General features: G+C 35.9%; 3 protein-coding genes and 1 pseudogene across 7 annotated transcripts; all 4 read left to right on the forward strand.

The window, feature by feature from the left end:
* The first annotated feature begins 1,914 nt into the window (after window positions 1-1,914).
* LOC104761211 (serine/arginine-rich splicing factor RS41) lies at window positions 1,915-5,254 on the forward strand. 4 transcript variants are annotated; one of them, XM_010484251.3, is made up of 6 exons: window positions 1,915-2,140; window positions 2,881-2,991; window positions 3,854-3,966; window positions 4,058-4,299; window positions 4,399-4,908; window positions 5,005-5,254. In XM_010484251.3, exons 2-6 carry the CDS (start codon window positions 2,886-2,888, stop codon window positions 5,036-5,038), a joined length of 1,005 nt encoding a protein of 334 aa, XP_010482553.1. In that variant the 5' UTR covers window positions 1,915-2,140; window positions 2,881-2,885; the 3' UTR covers window positions 5,039-5,254. The 4 variants fall into 4 exon arrangements, with proteins under 4 accessions (XP_010482553.1, XP_010482555.1, XP_010482556.1 ...); XM_010484253.3 differs by having other exon boundaries at window positions 5,008-5,254; XM_010484254.3 differs by lacking the exons at window positions 1,915-2,140; window positions 2,881-2,991 and adding an exon at window positions 3,345-3,662.
* A 5,708-nt stretch (window positions 5,255-10,962) lies between these two features.
* LOC147922933 (uncharacterized) lies at window positions 10,963-14,792 on the forward strand. Its single transcript, XM_087497844.1, has 3 exons — window positions 10,963-12,448; window positions 13,169-14,470; window positions 14,515-14,792. Exons 1-3 carry the CDS (start codon window positions 10,963-10,965, stop codon window positions 14,790-14,792), a joined length of 3,066 nt encoding a protein of 1,021 aa, XP_087353970.1.
* Window positions 14,793-16,148: 1,356 nt separating this feature from the next.
* On the forward strand, window positions 16,149-17,924 carry LOC104761212 (protein DETOXIFICATION 50 pseudogene; annotated as a pseudogene). The gene has a single exon (XR_015588474.1). The product of XR_015588474.1 is annotated as a protein DETOXIFICATION 50 pseudogene (transcript).
* Window positions 17,925-18,276: 352 nt separating this feature from the next.
* Window positions 18,277-18,867, forward strand: LOC147922934 (uncharacterized). The gene has a single exon (XM_087497845.1). The coding sequence runs from the start codon at window positions 18,277-18,279 to the stop codon at window positions 18,865-18,867; it is 591 nt and encodes a 196-aa protein (XP_087353971.1).
* The last annotated feature ends 530 nt before the right edge of the window (window positions 18,868-19,397 follow it).

The raw sequence follows: 19,397 nt of genomic DNA on the forward strand, positions 1-19,397 counted from the left end.
GATATGAGAGATTGAGTATTTGGGTCGGATGTAATATAGAGAAGTTAAGAAGTTTGGTATTGTTAGAGACTTTTAATTCTAAATAACCATTACCTACTTCAGTCAAATCAGAAGTAAATAAAGGTCATTGAGTGTTAAAAGTTTTAAAAGTTTTGCTATGTAAACCAAGACATTCATATTATTCATTACCTACTCAACTAGTTTTGTTAAAGCATTCATATTATTCAGTTTTAAAAGTTTTAAAACTTTTAGAGCTTTCATAGAAATCTGTTTTAAAGTTTTAAGCCGACTCAAACCTAAAAAGCAAAACTACAATCAGAACTTATCCGTGAATAACCACTTATACGAGAACATGACCAGATGATATCAGGTTAGATGTTGAGACATACAAAGCAAAACTAAGTGACACTAAATTCACAACAACTCAATTATATTATACAAGAAATAAACCTAATCAAACATCCGAGACCATCACAAAACAATTCTGAGAAACTCATTACACAATCATACAACACTTAACAAGCCACTACAATCAAATAAAATCTGTGAATAAACACTTACACTACTACACAAACCACAACACCACTCAAATCAGGAAACCAACCTTGCATTCCATATAGTGAGTGTGACTTACCTTTTAGGTTCGAGCAAATGCAGGTTTGTTGATGGTTATCCGATTTAATTTACCCTGGTTAACCTCACCTACAAGCCTCAGAAACAAAGCAAAATCAATTAAAGTTCATCAGTGTTAAGGTTGATTTCAAATACAACATACAACACTCGGAATTCAGTCATACATCCTGGAAGCTCACTAAAATCCTATATTGATTAATCAAAACCTTTAATTGACAGATGAGACGAAACCCTATACCATGTTACTAAACCCAAACCTAATTCAAAGATTTCAGTTTTACCCTAAATCGATGATACATCGAAGAAAACATGGACTGACAGAGGAAACGACGGGACTACCTTGTCTATATCGCCGGAGATGAGATTTGCCAGACAAAGGAGACGAGGAGATAAAGGCTCAGGAAGAAGACTTCGACTTCGCCTTCAAATCGCCGGACATATGAATCGACAAAAGAAGACAATTTTAACGGCTTTGTCGGAAAAGCTATGCAAAGATCGATTTCTACATGGAAGAGCTCTCGATTTTAGTGTTTTAATGGCCGGAATACATACCTTAGTCGGCGAAGATGTAGAAATCAAAGCTTTCGCCATTTTGTCTCTTTCTCTTCGAAAACCTAGATGCGATTTGGAAGAGGAAGAGAAATGAAAAATTGTCTCAATTGCAAAAAAACTCAACCATTCACGTATTGCCACGTGATCATAGAACTTGGCTAAAATCTCTTCTAATTCAAGACCCAAAAATCTGTTCTAAGGCCACTGTTCAAATTATTAAACATTTTATTAGGCTAAGAACATCCAATAAATTATGCTAATGCAGATGGCCTCAGTATTTTAGCCCAATTCTTTTCTTTTTTTTCCCTAGAAATTGTACGAGTAACGCTTAAAATACACACATGGTCTGCAAATCCAAAAATGATAGTGTAAAATGGGTATATATCTTTTTGAAAAAGCTTTAGTAGGTCTCGGTTTTTGTTTCCTTGTTTTTATCTTTTTTTGCCAAGGGATCAAAGTATATGGTAATCAAAATGTAAACCCAATCATTTCATTATATATGATATTTACTTGCTTAGCAAAAAAAAAAATGAGTATATATAATATGATTTTTTTTCTTCTAGATTTTGTATATTCTTCTTTAATTTCATTTATTTAAAAGAGATTATTGTAGAATCTTGTTTGTAAAATGAATTTACATTTTGTGTGTGGTTAAGACTTAAGACTTAAAGATAAGAAGCCCAAAGTGGATCCTACTTATTAACGAAAACAAAAGAGTCTTTAAGCGTTATTAGACTTAACATTATTAACAAAATCAATTATATTTGACCACAAAAATAAAAATAAAAATAAAAATAAAAAATACATATATAATCTGTTTTCACATTTATTATCTGCGGAGCCTCGAAGAAAGCAAACAAAAAAAAAATCTAGAGAAGCTTTTTGTGTATCCTCTCTAGGGTTTCGACTTTGAGCTTTCGACGGCCGGTACGATTTTTCAACTTTCAAGTTTAAGGTAATCTGAGAACAGCTGTTCTTGTCTGTAGTTTCTAGATACCTTAATTTTGATCTCTGTGTTTGGTCTCTCGCTCTTCCTCTCTATCTCTCTGTCTTTTCTTGTTCGTCAAATTAAAATCGATATCTATTTCATTTTCTTTTTTGAATCTTTCGATGGTTGTCTGTAGCTTCTCTTGCTTTGGTTTTCTTGTATAATTCATGTCAGATCTGAGGTTTTAGCATAGCTGGATGGATATATATTATTACTTTAAGCTGCACTTCTTTTGTTTTATGATTGGGATGTTATAGGTTTTGTGATGTATTGGAGTTTGAATTTGTTATCAATTTGTAATCTTTATGTATATTTTTGATCAAAGTTTGAATCTTTTGTGATTCATTGGAGTTGCCTTTTAGTTATGTTGAAGTATATTTGCTGTTGAATCTTGTTATGGGTTGTGGATGAATTTAAGTTTTAAATTTTTAAATCTTGAAGTATATCTGATCAGATTTTGCTGTGGCGGGTTTATGGGTTGTGGTGATTATAGTTTTAAATTTGGAATTTTGAAGTATATTTGGATACTAAAATTTTGCTGTGGTTTGGCTTCTCTGTTGTGTTCTTTGTCTATGATCTTTAAACATATGTTTGTGTGTCTAATTGTTTTATTTTGGTTGTATATATGTGCTCTGTCTGGTATCTCCTTTGTTGCTTTGGTTGTTGAGAGGAGCTGCTATTAAATCGTTTCTGTGTTTTCTTTTTAGGAAACATGAAGCCTGTCTTCTGCGGGAACTTTGAGTATGATGCTCGTGAGAGTGATCTTGAGAGGCTTTTCAGAAAATATGGCAAGGTCGAGAGGGTTGATATGAAAGCTGGTAAGTCTTGGCTCTTGGCTTTTTTTTATTCTCTCTTAGTTTCCTTCTTTCTTTTGTTTTGTCAACTTGGATGGATAAAAAGTCTTGTAAACCACTCCAAATCCGATGAACAAGCCAAATTCAATCAAAAACATTGTTCTTGTTTCCACGAACACGCTCATTCCGTATGAATCTCTGGAGGACCGTATCCCACATTCCGTATGCCATTGGTTCGTCAGTCATCTGATTCCAGCATCTGCCTAGCCAGCCACTTGAAGCACCCGGCATGAAGTTCATAGCATACCTCAGAGAAGAGAAAAGATCCGAGTAATTTTAGGGTAAACCGCCATACTCAAAATTTGATTTTGGCGCAGGATTATTTGGGATGCCCATTCTCCCACCCTGCCCCATTGATGGACCCTATGGAATAATCCATTTCCTGCTTTAAAGAGTCGCCCTTCATCTGCGCAATGGCACTACGTTCCCATACCCTCTGCCTTAGTTGCATTTCATTCCTCTTGACTTTTCCTACTCTTGGACATGGCCTCTTTGGTAGAATCATACCAACCTCTCACAGCATATCAAAATGGAGAATGCACCACCGCGTTTCTGTTCACAATTCCGTCTGACCTCCTCCTCCTCATCCTCATTTTCAGTTGTTCTTCTTTGACATATTAATTCCATAATGCAAGGTCTGTAAAACTACTTAATAGTTTGTAGAGATTTTAGGTTCTACGGAATGTTCAAATATATGTTTGTCACAGTAAGTAGTAAAGACTATTTCGAAGGAGCCTTTACATTAGAAATCCTATTGAAGGAGGTTCATTTACTTGGTTTACTTTATATGATTGTTCTGATTTCTGCCTCTTGGTTCTTTCCGCAGGCTTTGCTTTTGTCTATATGGAAGACGAGAGAGATGCTGAAGATGCCATCCGAGCGCTTGATCGCTATGAATATGGCCGCACGGGACGCAGACTCCGTGTTGAGTGGACAAAGGTAGAAAATTGAATATCATTTTTAAGACTTACTAATACTATTCAAGACGGTTTTAGTGATTGAATTGCAAATTTCTTATACGTTGGTATAGAATGACCGTGTAGCTGCTGGAAGATCAGGTAGTGGCTCAAGGAGATCATCGTCTAGCATGAGACCTTCCAAGACTCTGTTTGTGATCAACTTCGATGCACAGGGCACTAGGACTCGGGACTTGGAGAGACACTTTGAGCCGTATGGAAAAATCGTTAATGTTAGAATCAGAAGGAACTTTGCGTTTATCCAATATGAGTCGCAAGAAGATGCTACCAGAGCGCTGGAATCTACAAATTCAAGGTTTCTTTTCTTGTCCAGTTTCACACTCTCATTTGTCCTGAATGCTTTCCCTACTTCAGTTTCACACTCCAATGTCTGTTTTTTTGTTTGTTATTGCAGTAAGCTGATGGACAACGTGATCTCAGTGGAGTATGCTAAGAAAGATGATGATGCGAGAGGGAACGGATACAGTCCTGAAAGACGCCGTGATAGGTCACCTGATAGGAGAAGGCGGTCACCGAGTCCTTACAGAAGAGAAAGGGGAAGTCCTGACTATGGCCGAGGTGCTAGTCCAGTAGCTCACAGGAGGGAAAGGACTAGTCCTGATTATGGTCGCGGACGACGCAGCCCGAGCCCTTACAGGAGAGCCAGACTTAGCCCTGATTATAAGAGGGATGACCGTAGGAGGGAGAGGGTGGCTAGCCCTGAGAATGGAGCTGTGAGGAACCGAAGTCCAAAAAAGGAACGTGATGAAAGCAGGAGCCCTCCTCCATATGAGAAGAGGAGGGAGAGATCGAGGTCAAGGTCGAAGTCAAGCCCTGAGAATGGTCAAGTTGAAAGCCCTGGACAGATAATGGAAGAAGATGCAGTAAGAGGATATGATGGTGCAGAAAGCCCAATACGCGAGAGGTACCCCATCTCAAGCTATCTTTAGATTACATTTTGAATGATATCTATATCGCATATACTTTACATATTTTTGTTTTGTGGTTTTTGACACTGAAGCAGCCCCTCGCGTTCGCCTCAAGCAGAGGAATGATTTGGATGCAGACAGATGATTGTGTCAGATTCACAAATGAAATGTCTCTCAAAGTAGCCGTGTTCTGAACTGAAGTCTTTTGTTATGTCATGCTTTAGTTATTTAGTGTGTTCGTTTGTCTTTTGTTAAGAGTGCTATTGTAAAACTTCATTTATTTTGACTCGTACGAATCTGCTTATTGTAGTATTGGTAAAAATGTTATTCTCGTTGGGATTACTTTATCTGACTTTTAGAATCTCTCTTTTAAAATGAAAACACAGCTAAATATAGTCGATAAGATCACTAAACACGTAACATAATGTACAAAGGTTACGGGTTTATATAGTAACATGTAAATATGAACGCAAAGCTCAAAACAAACGGACAAAACTATAGTAAGTAAACATCAGAATCATTACAACTGTCAGTGGTTAGACATACACCTAGGTGGAAACCAATATGGTGAATGGTGATAAGTGCCATTTGTTTTATGTGATGAGTAAACTTAAAATGAGGATGAAAAGGAGGGAAGTTAGGCAGAAACATTACTATAAGGGAGAGGTTGTGGTAAAGAGTGGGTTTACTTATTAGGCTAAAACTACTAGAAAAAGTAAAAAGATAAAGAGAGTGTCTCAGTTGTTGAGACATGAGAGTCTAAAAACGCAACTCCAACTCACACACACACATACATTATCTCATCTTATCGATTACTAGCAAAAATTCAAGCACTGAACGCAATCTAACGTAACAATTCTATCTTTCAATGGATCTTGATTGATAGATTTGATGGAGACATTATTAACTCCTAGCTTTGTTCTTTCCAACAAGTTTAGTGTTCTTGAAACATACAACGTTAACGTCACCAAATCGTTCCAAAATATCATAAAACTTTCTTAAATAAAGAAGAAAGCTTTGGAAGTCAAATTGAATTTGAAAAGGGCCGGGGAACTGTACGTTTCTCTGCTTATAATTGAATAATCTGTCGACTTAACTTACTCAGAGCAAATCTAGTGATCGTTCCTCAACCAATTTTTCAAAGAAAATAAAAAATATTTAAAAAGTAAGAGAAAGAATTTAGGAGGGTACTCAAATTACTTATTTGAGAACCAATTCTTTACCTATATGTACATGTGTCTCTTTAGTAGTGGTCAAATTTTAATAAAAAAATTAAAATGTTATCATATAATTAAAATATGTATATTTTTTTTTTCTGAGTAACGATTGTCCAGTTTGGACGGTTGGATTTGCTCTTAGATTGTATAGAGTATATTATGATAAAGTAAAACACAAAAGAAATGGTATATTATATAATAAGAAGTGTGATGGCCCCAAATAAATATGGACCGGTGGATGTGTAGCCGTATAAAATGATGACTGGATGAATCACCCTTTACATTGTGTTGCTTTAACACCAGCAAGTCGCTTCATTTTTTGACTTTTTCAACACAAAACTCACTCTTTGTATTGCGGCTTATAAAGATTAAAGACAAACTTTTGTTTTGTCTCTCTTTTTTTATTATTCTTTATGCATAATAAAATATAGTAGGAATCTATTGTTGTGAATTGTGATTATCTTCGGAAAAGGGAAGCAAAAGAGTGTATCAACCATTCGTAGACTCATAGATTTTTTACAACTAATCATATTTCATTAAATATTGTCTTAGCTGGAAAGATAGATTGTGATTATAATTATAAAAATGAAAAATGGTGAATGGGGGACGAGAAGTTGGTTACGAATGTTATCTCTAGAATCCAATGAATTTTGTTGATATTCATTGACACATCATGGTTACATACTATATTGAAACCTTTAATTATAAGTGAAAAAAATAATGAAATGTTATTTAACTTTAATATCCATAGTCAATGTTGGTGATTCGTTTTCAACTAAATGAAGCAATGTTCTGAGTGAAACGAATCTACACTATCCTACAGTTTTTTTTTTCAACATTAAATAATCCTACCCATTGTTTAGATATTAAATTTATACTTGTAGCAATGATCATTTATTCACTTTTTTCAATGAATAATTTTGGAAGCAATCTATGTCATAATTACGGGCTCAGTTTGAAAACCAAACCCCAATTTTAATCATCAGTCCAAATCAAGATTTTTTTTTTTCTTTTTCCTAAGTGATCAGAATTGAACCAAACTATATGTGTTGCCAATATAGAAAACGAACCAAATAAAACGAAAAGGAAAAAAATACGAAAGGCGTTTCTAAGTTCATATTTTTTTTCTTTTCGTTTTATTTGCCGCATCTTTACTTGTTTTGTCATTTACTTTGTTTTGTTTCTCACAAGTCATAAGTGTATATACTATAACACATCATGATTAGAGAAACACGTGTTATACGCAGTAAGGTTCTTTAGTACAAAACTTCCAGAATTGAGATCTACCGAAAGGCGTTTTATATATTTGACTCAATGCACTTTAAAGAAAATAACCATAAAAAGAGCAAAAATAGACAAATAAAATGTATTAATATATTCTATAGCTTTTTCAACATATCGACAACGTAGTCTCGTAGCAAACTACAAAAGAAAACAATTATATTTATATAGGACAAAAAAGGTACGGCAGAAAAAATTGCACGACGAGTTGCCATCGTCGACACTCGACAAGATAACCATGACTACCTCCCTATTCAATTCCAAAAGTATGATAGATAAGAGTCTAAAGGTTTAATAAATGCTTATATATTTCTATTTTTTTCTTCATCAGTTTCTCTCAATTATAAAATAGGTAGCGATAGATATTTTATCCAATAATTTATTGTATTGTTGTGATAAGATATGCTAGCATATATATCATTAACATAATAACATTATACTAACATTCACATAATGCAAAGTTTTATTACCCAATATTAATACATTAATAATATAAGCCAAATCATAAATATACTAAAGATCATATAGACATAGTAATTTGACTGCAATATACACATTTTGTTCATAAAATATCTCTAATTCTAGTCCGATAGAAGTGCTCTTAGGTCATGAAACCATGATATATATAAATTCATAAAGAAAAGATAAGATAATGATAATTTGCATATATATGTAATATTTTATTGCATTATGTCCTAGTTCTTCCACAAGGTGGCGCAAGGAGATTACTAAGATCCAACTTGTAAATTAGCGTGTCAAATAATTCTCTTTGTGAAGTGTTCCCACTTCCCACATAATTGGATCACAAGTTATACGTCTCTAAATGATAAGTTTTATTCGACTAAAAATGATGTGACATGTGTAAGAAGTTACGAAAACTAGCTAGTAAATCACAAAAGATCTCCTTGCAGTTTACAAATGCTCTAATTAATATGTAAACACGAGTCCACTAATTCGCGTTACTCCTAGTTATGTAAACACGAGAGACCGATCGATGAAAAAGTCTTCGTCCTATCAAAACTTGTACTTGTAGTTTATTTAACTTTGTTGAAGTAAGGACAAAAAGATTTGCAAAACATCACAATTATAAAAGAGAAATCAAATAGGAAAAGGATAATGGGTATGGGGCACATGTTAAGTCCCTTTTATTCAGTTTTGTTATGAAAAGTGTAAATTCAATTCAATGAACTGAAAATATTTATACAGTGAAATGACTGTAACTCTCACACACTAATTATAAGCAATTAACATTGGTGTATATAGAGATATATAACTCCGCATTTCCAGTTTTGTACAGTAGAAAATAGATGATAATCATGCAATCATTTTAGCAATAAACAAAACTTTTAATTATTTACTGTGATATATGTTAGAAAATATCAGTATAGTTGGACATGGAATAAAATTTGTAAAGTTAGTTCTCATACTATAGCTATATGATTTGTTTTCTTTCTCTTTTTGTCTTAAAATACAAGTTCTCTTCTTCTTTATGGTTTATTTGGTCCCAAAACGAATTTTTTTTTCCTTCTCCAATGTTGTTGAACACTATTTTGTTCAAACACTGTTTTGTCTGGTCAACGTCCGACCAGCCAATACCACTTCATAGTTTGCATATTAACGAACTTCCAATTATTTTTATTGACTAGAGTTTTCATATACCGTATAAATTAATTTCCTTTAATTTTTGTTGAATTGACACTTAAATTTAGTGAAAATTGGTATAAAAGTAGATTATAAATTTATATATTACCACATATCATGATCCAAATCTAAATTCGAAAATTGTTGTGTGAGTAAACGATATACTTTTTTGTTTGTTTGAGTTGTCGTTAAACCCCAAAACTCCACCAGTTGGCGACTTCTGTCTGAGTCTAATTCAACGCGTGGGGCACACACCGCGTGTAAACTTGCGACTTTGAAAAGTTATAAGCAGAAAAATGATAACCAAAAACAAAAATAAAAGAGAGATGAAGTTTCTATTTGAATAGGTTAAAAACCCACTCGATCGTCAAGTACTTAGTGGCACGTTAAACATGATAATTTGACCCGTCCCGTTGTTTCAGATTATTATTACGTTCCGTGTCAGTTAATCTAAAATTCTAATCATTTCGTATTTGATTAAAAGAGAATTGTGATGATGAAAAGTTAACACTTCTGTTGTGTTTGTGTACTTGCAATTTTTGAAGGATCGAATGAGTTTTCGATCGTAAGGGTTACTTAAGAAAAAATAATGTATGGGTGAATGTTTTTGGATTTGAATGGTAACTGCGGTCAGGGCGGTCAAATCCGTATGTGGTCTAGACCGTTCAATTTTTAAAGCGGACAACAGATCGCTGCGGACCATTTCTATTTGTATGCAAAAGCGGTATGTAGTTGGTCCGTTGCGATTTTATCTCTGCTTTATTTAGATCGCACCACTGCACACTGTTGGGCTAAGCTTGAAGAAGAAGAAAGTGGATTAAAAGAAAAGGAAAACTCTAATCCAATTAGAAATAGTTCTATTTAGGAGGAATCTAAATAAGTTAGTTTACCTGTTTGGATTAGGAAATTATGTTCTAGTTTTCTCTATATAAAGAGTTGCCAAAGTGTGGTACAGTAAAACCTCTATAAATTAATAATGTTGGGACTAAGACATTTTATTAATTTATAGTGATATTAATTTATCTATAAATTAATAATTATTATTTTATAGTGTAAATTAATAATTATTAATTTATAGATATATTTTTAATTGTTTATTTTTAAAAAAATTATGAATTGGAACAACTATAGCAAAATAAGATTAAACTTTCGGATGTTATAAATTTTATGGTTTAGGAATTGAACTTGTAATATTTAGAAAGCACTATTTACAATAAATTACAAATATTATAGACAAATTGACTTATACACATGAGACACATAAATTCAAATCTATGAATAATAATATCAATTCTCCTATTTTAATAATCTGTCAAATTATCAAATTGTAAATGATGCATATCTAAAAATTAAAACTTTAAATTTAATTATTTGTATGACATGTTATAAAATATTTTAGAGATATCATTATAGGTTGAAAATACAACATTACAATTGTTCTATAGAATTGAGCTTTAGGAGAAATATACACTATTATATCAGTATATATATATATATATATATATAAATTTACATAATTATTAATTTATGATATTATTGGGACAATATTTTATAAGGAGATTTCGAAAAAATTATTATCTTATTATCTTATCGAATATTGTTAATTTTTACACTGGCCCGACTTGGGACCAGCAAAATTTATTAATTTATAGTGTTTATTAATTTATAGAGTATTAATTTATAGAGGTTTTACTGTATACTTTTGAGAGAGATTTGAGAGAGATTAAGAGAACTAGAGTTATTCTTTTAAATTCTTGAATTCTTAATCTTTGAAGTTCTATTTGAAAACTTGATTTGGTATCAGAGCAAAACGTTAACACGGGAGATCTCACGGTAGCTACACCTAAACCTAAAGAAGGATCAACAATCTCATGTCTGATGCTAAACCCTATGAATTACACAATATGGGCCATGAGAATGAAAATCACTCTTGCGGTTAACAAAGTCTGGGAGGTTATAGAATCAGACTCAACCGATGATGAGAAGAACAACTTGGCCATGGCTTTGTTGTTTCAATCAATACCAGAGTCGCTTATCCTGCAGGTTGGAGGACTTGAAACTGCCAAGAAGGTATGGGAAACTATTCAAACAAGATATGTGGGAGCAGACAGAGTCCGAGAAGCTAGATTGCAGACCCTAATGTCTGAATTTGATAGACTTGGGATGAAAGATTCCGACAAAATAGATGATTTTGTGGGAAAACTCTCTGAAATCTCTACTAACTCAACATCTCTTGGAGTGGATATTGAAGAATCAAAGATAGTTAAGAAATTTCTTAACAGTCTTCCCAGGAAGAAGTATATTCACATTGTAGCCTCACTCGAACAAGTTTTGGATCTTAATACTACAAGTTTTGAAGAAATCATAGGACGACTGAAAGTCTATGAGGAGTGTATCTTCGAGGAGGAAGATGCACAAGAAGATCAAGGGAAGCTTATGTATGCTAATAGTCAAGATCAAACTCGTGACTACAATGGTGATTATCGATACAGAGGACGAGGAGGAAGATCCAATTACAGAGGAAGAGGCCGCGGTAGGTCTAATGGAGGGAGAGATACATCAAAAATTATGTGCTATCGGTGTGATAAACTTGGACATTACGCATCAAACTGTCCTGACCGGCTGATTAAACTGCAAGAGATTGAAGAAACATACAACGATGAAACACATAATGCAGACGTACTAATGATACATGAGGTGGTCTTTCTGAACGAGAAACATTGCGTACCAAGCCAGTTTGAGTCACGCACAAGAGAAGAGAACGAGTGGTATCTCGACAACGGTGCCAGCAACCGCATGTCTGGTGATCAGAGATATTTTGATGCTATTGATAAATCCATAACAGGAAAAGTGAGGTGTGGTGACGACTCGCACATAGATATCAAAGGGAAAGGATCGATTTCTTTCATTGACATGAATGGTGAATCAAGAAGAATGTTGGATGTTTACTTTATTCCAGGTCTTACAAGCAACATCATCAGCCTCAGACAAGCAACGAAATCAGGGTGTGACATCATAATGAGAGGAGATCACCTAATCATGTATGACCATAACGGAAAGCTCCTTGTCAAAGCAAAACGATCTAAAAATCGTTTATACAAAGTACATATGGGAATCAAAGACATGATGTGTCTTCTTTCAAAAACCATAAGTGATTGTAGCAGATTGCATGCACGATTGGGACACATCAACTCTGAAACTTTGAAGAACATGATGCAAAAGGACCTTGCTCAAGGTATACCAAGGTTTGCCCTCGATACAGACATTTGCTCATCTTGTTTACTCGGGAAGCAGAATAGGAAATTTTTTCCAAAGGCAACCACATACAGAGCATCTAAGGTTCTTGAGCTCATTCACGGAGATCTCTGTGGTCCGATCTCACGAAGTACTATTGCAGGTAAAAAGTATATCTTCGTTCTCATAGATGACCACACACGGTATATGTGGACGATTTTGCTCAAAGAAAAAAGTGAAGCCTTTGAGAAGTTTAAACACTTCAAAAGGCATGTTGAACAAGAGACATGGACTACCATACAATTTTTCAGAACGGACAGAGGAGGAGAGTTTGTGTCTCAAGAGTTTAACTCTTTCTGTGAAGAGTCTGGCATCGGTCGACACCTTACGGCTCCATACACTCCCCAAAAGAATGGTGTTGTCGAGAGGTGAAACAGGACACTTTTAGAAATGGCAAGAAGCATTATGAAGCACATGCAGGTTCCGAACTTTCTTTGGGGAGAAGCAATTAGACAGTGTACCTATCTCATAAACAGGATCGGTACAAGAGCTCTTGAAGACAAGACTCCATACGAACCCCTGAGAAATAAGAGACCAAACATTGAGCATCTACGAATTTTTGGGTGTATTGGTTATGCTAAGATTGACAAGCCTCATTTGAAAAAACTAGAAGATCATTTACATCTTACCATTCATTTAGGAACATAGCCCTGATCAAAGGCGTATCGACTGTTGGAACCAAAAACTCGAAGAATAATAGTGAGTCGTGATGTAGTATTCGACGAAACAAAGGGTTGGAACTAGAGTGGTAACAATCAAGAGCAAGACCAGGCTGGAAGCTTCAGTGTTATTTTTGGTGAGTTTGGTAACCATGGCATTCAAGAGGAAGTTGAGAATGAAAATTCTGTTTCAGATCAAAACGATCAGTCTGATAATTCGGATCGTGAGACTTCATATTTAGATCATGATCGTGTTATCAATGAAGAAGATACTGATGATATTTCAGAGAGTGGACTTGATAATGCCGAGAATGAAGATATCCAAGAAGAACAGGCTCTGCCGCAACCTACTCTAAGACGGACAACAAGACCGATTGTGAAGCCAAAATATCTTCAAGACTATGCACTACTCGCTGATGAAGAAGGAGAATTGTTACTTTTGGACTTGAATGATGAACCTAGGAACTATCTTGAGGCAAAAGGTATGAAAGAATGGATGTTTGCTTGTGAAGATGAGATTCATTCGATCAAGAAAAATCAAGTATGGGATCTTGTAGACTTACCCCATGGAGTCAAACCCATAGGTTTAAAGTGGGTGTTTAAACTCAAGAAGAATTCGGATGGAAGCATCAATAAACATAAGGCTCGTTTGGTTGCAAAGGGTTATGTTCAACAATACGGAGTTGATTTTGAAGAGGTCTTCGCTCCAGTTGCAAGATTAGAGACAATAAGACTTCTTGTTAATCTTGCAGCCTCTAATGGTTGGGAGATACACCATCTTGATATTAAAACTGGTTTTCTACATGGTGAGCTAAAGGAAACGATTTACGTCATGCAGCTTGAAGGTTTTGAAGTAAAAGGGAGTGAAGATAAAGTTTATAAGCTCAACAAAGCCTTATATGGCTTGAGGCAAGCCCCAAGAGCATGGAACAATAAGCTGAATCAAATCCTTATTGAGTTGCAGTTTAAGAAATGTCCTAAGGAACCATCAGTTTATCGAAGGGAGGTAAAAGGAAAATTTCTTGTGGTAGCTGTCTATGTGGATTACTTGTTTGTCTCAGGTACGGATGTTCGAATTATCAATGAGTTCAAAAAGGAGATGGCCACTAAGTTTGAAATGAGTGATCTTGGAAGATTAACATACTATTTGGGAATTGAAGTATGTCAGTTTGATGGTGGAATAATGTTGTTACAAGAAGAGTATGCTAAGAGGATTTTAGAGGAAGCAGGTATGGCTAATTGCAATCATGTTCTTACACCAATGCAGTCTGGAGCAAAGCTAGCTAAATCGGAGGAGGAAAAAGACATTGATGCCACATATTTCAGGAAAACCATTGGCTGTCTTCGTTATCTGCTCCATACCCAACCAGATTTAAGTTTTTGTGTTGGAGTATTATGCAAATACATGCAAAACCCAAAGGTTTCTCATGGTGCAGCATTAAAGCAGTGTTTGCGGTACTTGCAGGGTACGACTTCTTTTGGCTTAGTGTTTAGACGCTCTGTTTCGAAGGTGCCAAGGCTAATAGCTACAGTGACAGTAGTCATAATCTCGATCCAGACGATGGTAGAAGCACGACTGGACATATCTTTTACCTTGGTGGAAGTCCTATCACATGGTGCTCACAAAAACATGACACAGTGGCTTTGTCATCCTGCGAGGCAGAGTTCGTGGCTGGAACAGAGGCGGCACGGCAAGCAATATGGCTCCAAGATTTGCTCAGTGTGGTTACCGGTTTGCCGTGTGAGAAAGTCACAATTCGAGTTGACAATCAGTCGGCTATAGCTTAAACCAAGAACTCTGTTTTTCATGGAAGGAGCAAGCACATTCATACAAGGTATCACTTTGTTAGAGAGTGTGTTGAGAATGGGCAAGTGGAGGTGGAACATGTTCATGGAAATGAACAAAAGGCTGACATCTTAATCAAAGCTTTGGGAAGAATCATGTTCTTACACCAATCTGGAGCAAACAACCGCTGCAACCATTCACATACTTTGAAAGCTACGAGAAAGATGAAACGTTAACAAAAAAAAATCAACATTCATAGGCCATAGCTAAACTATTGGCTACAAAGTTGGTGAATGGCTATCATAAAGAATACACAATGCTTTCAAAGTTTATATGTCACTATAAAAATTTATATCGATCGAGTAGAAACGTAAACATGGTCACTATCAAATTCGATATTTAGTTACACACGTGCGTACAAATTCAGATGTAATAGAATACCTAAACATGGTCCCTGATTCCGTTTCTGTTTTTTGTCATAGATTTTTTCTTTTAATTTTTACATTGAACTTGAGTAAAAATTAAAAGAAAAAATCTATGACAAAAACCAGAAAATATTAAATATTTTTTAAATGACGAACGACTTTATACTTATATTGATTTATGCGTATCCTACCACGTCTCATTTATACACATACAAACTGAGTAAAACTAAACAATGTACAGTATATATATGGTACATTGAATATCATATTCTCTGACTTGGAAAAATAACATAAGACAACAAAATAAAAAATAAGAATCAATATTTTCTTGAATTACAACTTGATGTATATACATTAATAACACGCTATCAAATGTGTTACTAAACAGATTCAAAACTTAGTAAAAACCGTGTGCACAGATTTAACCGTAGTAAGTACTTCACGTGTATACAAATTTCAAATGGAACAAAATACACGAATCTATATTTAATATCGCATATGTTGACTATATATAAAAAGAAAGATAAGAATTATTAAGTCGTATATTGATTTTATACGCATGCTACTACAGTGTCACTTCACAATTCAGACTAAGTAAAAATCTGATGTATATTAAATATTTATTAAAAAGTTTTTACTTTTAATAAGTTAAAACAATTAAAAACAATAGTGCATAATATAAAATATTAAACTAATCTAAAAATTGCATAGAAATTTGAAAACATGTTATAGCTAAACTACAAATTTATGCAAATCCAAATGAAATGAAATACATGTAGGTAAAATTTAAATAAAAAGTGTTATAAATAAGCGTGTGAATTTTTTAACTTGAATAATAAAAAATCATATGATTAAAAAGGAATTCTAACAATATTAAAATCCACCACTACTCTCTATATAAAGGCCAAATGCATAACCAATCTTCTTCACACCTAAAAAGAATCTTCTCTCTTCTCTCTCTCTCACACACACATAGATATTGACAAAAACAATAAAGAATGAGTCAATCAAATCGTGTCAGAGACGAAGTTACAATACCTTTACTCCAAAAAAGCTCTCATCAGAAACTACATTTTCCGAAAGATTACTCCTCTGTTCTCTCTGTCTTCATAAATGAAGCAATCTCAATCGGCAAAATCTCTTACCCTTTGGTCCTCACTGGTCTCTTCCTCTACGTTCGCTCTTTCGTATCTCTGTCTTTCCTCGGCGGTCTCGGAGACGCAACTCTCGCCGGTGGCTCTCTGGCGGCCGCATTCGCAAACATAACCGGATACTCTCTTTTCTCTGGTTTAACCATGGGAGTTGAGTCTATCTGCTCTCAAGCCTTCGGAGCTAGACGATACAACCACGTCAGCGCGACTATTAGGCGAGGGATCATCCTCCTCCTAGTCACTTCTCTCCCTGTTGCACTTCTTTGGATGAACATGGAGAAGATTCTTCTAATCTTGAAACAGGACAAGAAGCTCGCGTCCGAAGCTCATATCTTTTTGCTTTACTCTGTTCCAGATCTCGTAGCTCAATCTTTCTTACACCCGTTAAGAGTTTATCTCCGAACGCAGTCAAAGACTCTTCCTTTGTCAGTCTGCACAGTGGCCGCGAGCTTTCTCCACTTGCCAGTCACGTTCTTGTTAGTGAGTTACCTCGGTTTGGGGATCAAAGGCATCGCCTTGAGTGGTGTTGTGTCTAACTTCAACCTTGTGGCCTTTCTCTTCCTCTACATCTGTTTCTTGGAAGAGAAGCTAAGTGTGGACGAAGACGAGAAGGTTACAGAGGAGACTTATGAAGATAGTGTGAGAGAATGGAAGAAACTACTCTGTCTCGCGATACCGAGTTGTATATCGGTTTGTCTCGAGTGGTGGTGCTATGAGATTATGATTTTGCTTTGTGGGTTTCTCATAGACCCTAAAGCAAGCGTTGCTTCTATGGGAATCGTCATCCAAATCACTTCCCTTGTTTACATCTTCCCTAATTCCTTGAGCTTAGGAGTGTCCACTCGGGTGGGAAACGAGCTTGGTTCGAACCAGCCACAAAGAGCGAAAAGAGCTGCCATTGTTGGACTTGGTCTCAGCATCGCACTCGGGTTCACGGCTTTCACGTTTACTGTCTCGGTGAGAAACACATGGGCAATGTTTTTCACAGATGACAAAGAAATCATGAAGTTGACTGCCATGGCTCTGCCAATAGTCGGCCTATGCGAGCTCGGGAACTGCCCGCAAACTACGGGTTGCGGGGTTATCCGAGGTTCTGCGAGGCCGAAGATCGGAGCTAATATCAACGGGGTGGCGTTTTACGCTATAGGTATCCCGGTTGGAGCAGTTATGGCGTTTTGGTTTGGGTTCGGATTCAAGGGACTTTGGCTCGGGATGCTCGCGGCGCAGATCACATGTGTGATTGGTATGATGGCAGCTACATGTAGGACTGATTGGGAATTGGAGGCTGAAAGGGCTAAGGAGCTCACCACTGCGGTGGATAGTGGCAGCAGTGACGACGACGTAAAGGAGGATGTGGAGGCTGGGATGGTTAAAATATAATTAGGGAGGAATTGAGTCAATCATGGGACGGTCATTAACACAAAAAAAAACAAACAAATTAAATTGACTTTCATTTGAATTAATTGATAACTTTTTTTCTTTATTGGAGAAGGGGAATCGTTAGATGATTAATGTAAATTTTTGTAGTGTATAATGATAACAATTATTGATAGATTCATCTTTTGTGCTTTTAATATTATTGAGAGGTTTTAAAATTTATAATTTTTTTTAAATAAGTTGACAAAAAAAGAGAGTTGTATGAGGCAATAGAATTAATGGCTACAGATTTCAAAACTACGTAGATATAGTGGATGGGACAGTCTACCATTCTGCCACGGTAATTTTTTACTATTGTTTTAAACTATAGTCTTAGATCATTTCCATCCGTAATGTGTTTAAATGAGGGTCAAATTTCAATAATATTCATATTTTAATATAATTGATGTATTTAAAAATGTCAATCACTACAAATAGTAAAATATAAATATAAATAGTAACTACTTAAAAACTGACCGAATAAGAGTCGAGTAATGACAACGGACGCGATGATGGTGGATATCAGAGAGAAGGGTCTCCCTCTAGGAGACTCACCACATGCTGGAAGTTTGTGGGTGAGTAAAGTGAAAGGCAGTGTTGGGGGTGACAAATTGTCATCGGAGGAGGTGTTGGAAGATGAGTTTGTGGATAAGCGGGTGAGTATTACGTTTCTGGATGGAGAGGAGGGGGAACCAATGATTACGATTGGGCAGGAGGTTTTGGAGGCCATGAATGGTTTGTGGAAGCAGTTTATGATCGTCAAAGTTCTAGGGCGTCATGTTTTGAACTCTGTGCTGACTAAACGGTTGCGGGAGATGTGGAAACCGAGGGGGAGGGGGGGGGGAATGCATGTGTTGGATCTCTCGCGGCAGTTCTTTATGGTTCGCTTTGAGATGGAGGATGAGTACTTGACAGCTTTGACTGAAGATCCATGGAAGACCTTTGGAAGTTACCTCATGGTGAAAGCCTGGTCTCCAGAATTTGATCCTCTGAAAGACGAAATTATGACTATGCCAGTTTGGATTCAGGTGTCAAATATACCGGTGAATTTTTACCATAGGAGAATCTTGATGGTAATTGCTTGAGGAATGGGGAAACCTATTCACGTTGATTTAACTACCTTGAACTTTGAGAGAGCAAGGTTTGCGAGGGTGTGTGTTGAGGTGGATCTTAGGAAACCTTTGAAGGGCACAGTGATGATTAATGGCGAGAGGTACTTTATTTTTTATGAAAGTCTTAGGTAATATCTGTTTTCGATGTGGAGTGTATGGGAACTTGGTGCATTCTTGTCACCGTCGAGCGACGAAGACGGAGGTCGTTGGTCCTTCACTTGGGAAGGAGGTGGTCGTGGTAAGGAAGGCTCCACTGACAGAGGATGGCTTTACCGAAGTTTGTCGCGGTGGTCAGTAAATGGGCCAACCGACCAAGCAAGTGGTGTTTGCGGCAGGAGGGTCAGTGAGGAATCCCGAGCGTAATCTTCAGGAAACAACCTCACATTTAGGGAATATTGTGGTATCTAACAAATTTGGGAAGTGGGGAGATGACGGGATTTGCCGTGATTCTGGGGCAGGAAATATTCGATCCAAGGCTAATAAGGAAAATGAGATAAGAATGA

This window comes from Camelina sativa, chromosome 18, assembly GCF_030686135.1.
Source record: "Camelina sativa cultivar CO46 ecotype springtype chromosome 18, ASM3068613v1".
In the NCBI taxonomy this organism is placed as follows: Eukaryota; Viridiplantae; Streptophyta; class Magnoliopsida; order Brassicales; family Brassicaceae; genus Camelina; species Camelina sativa.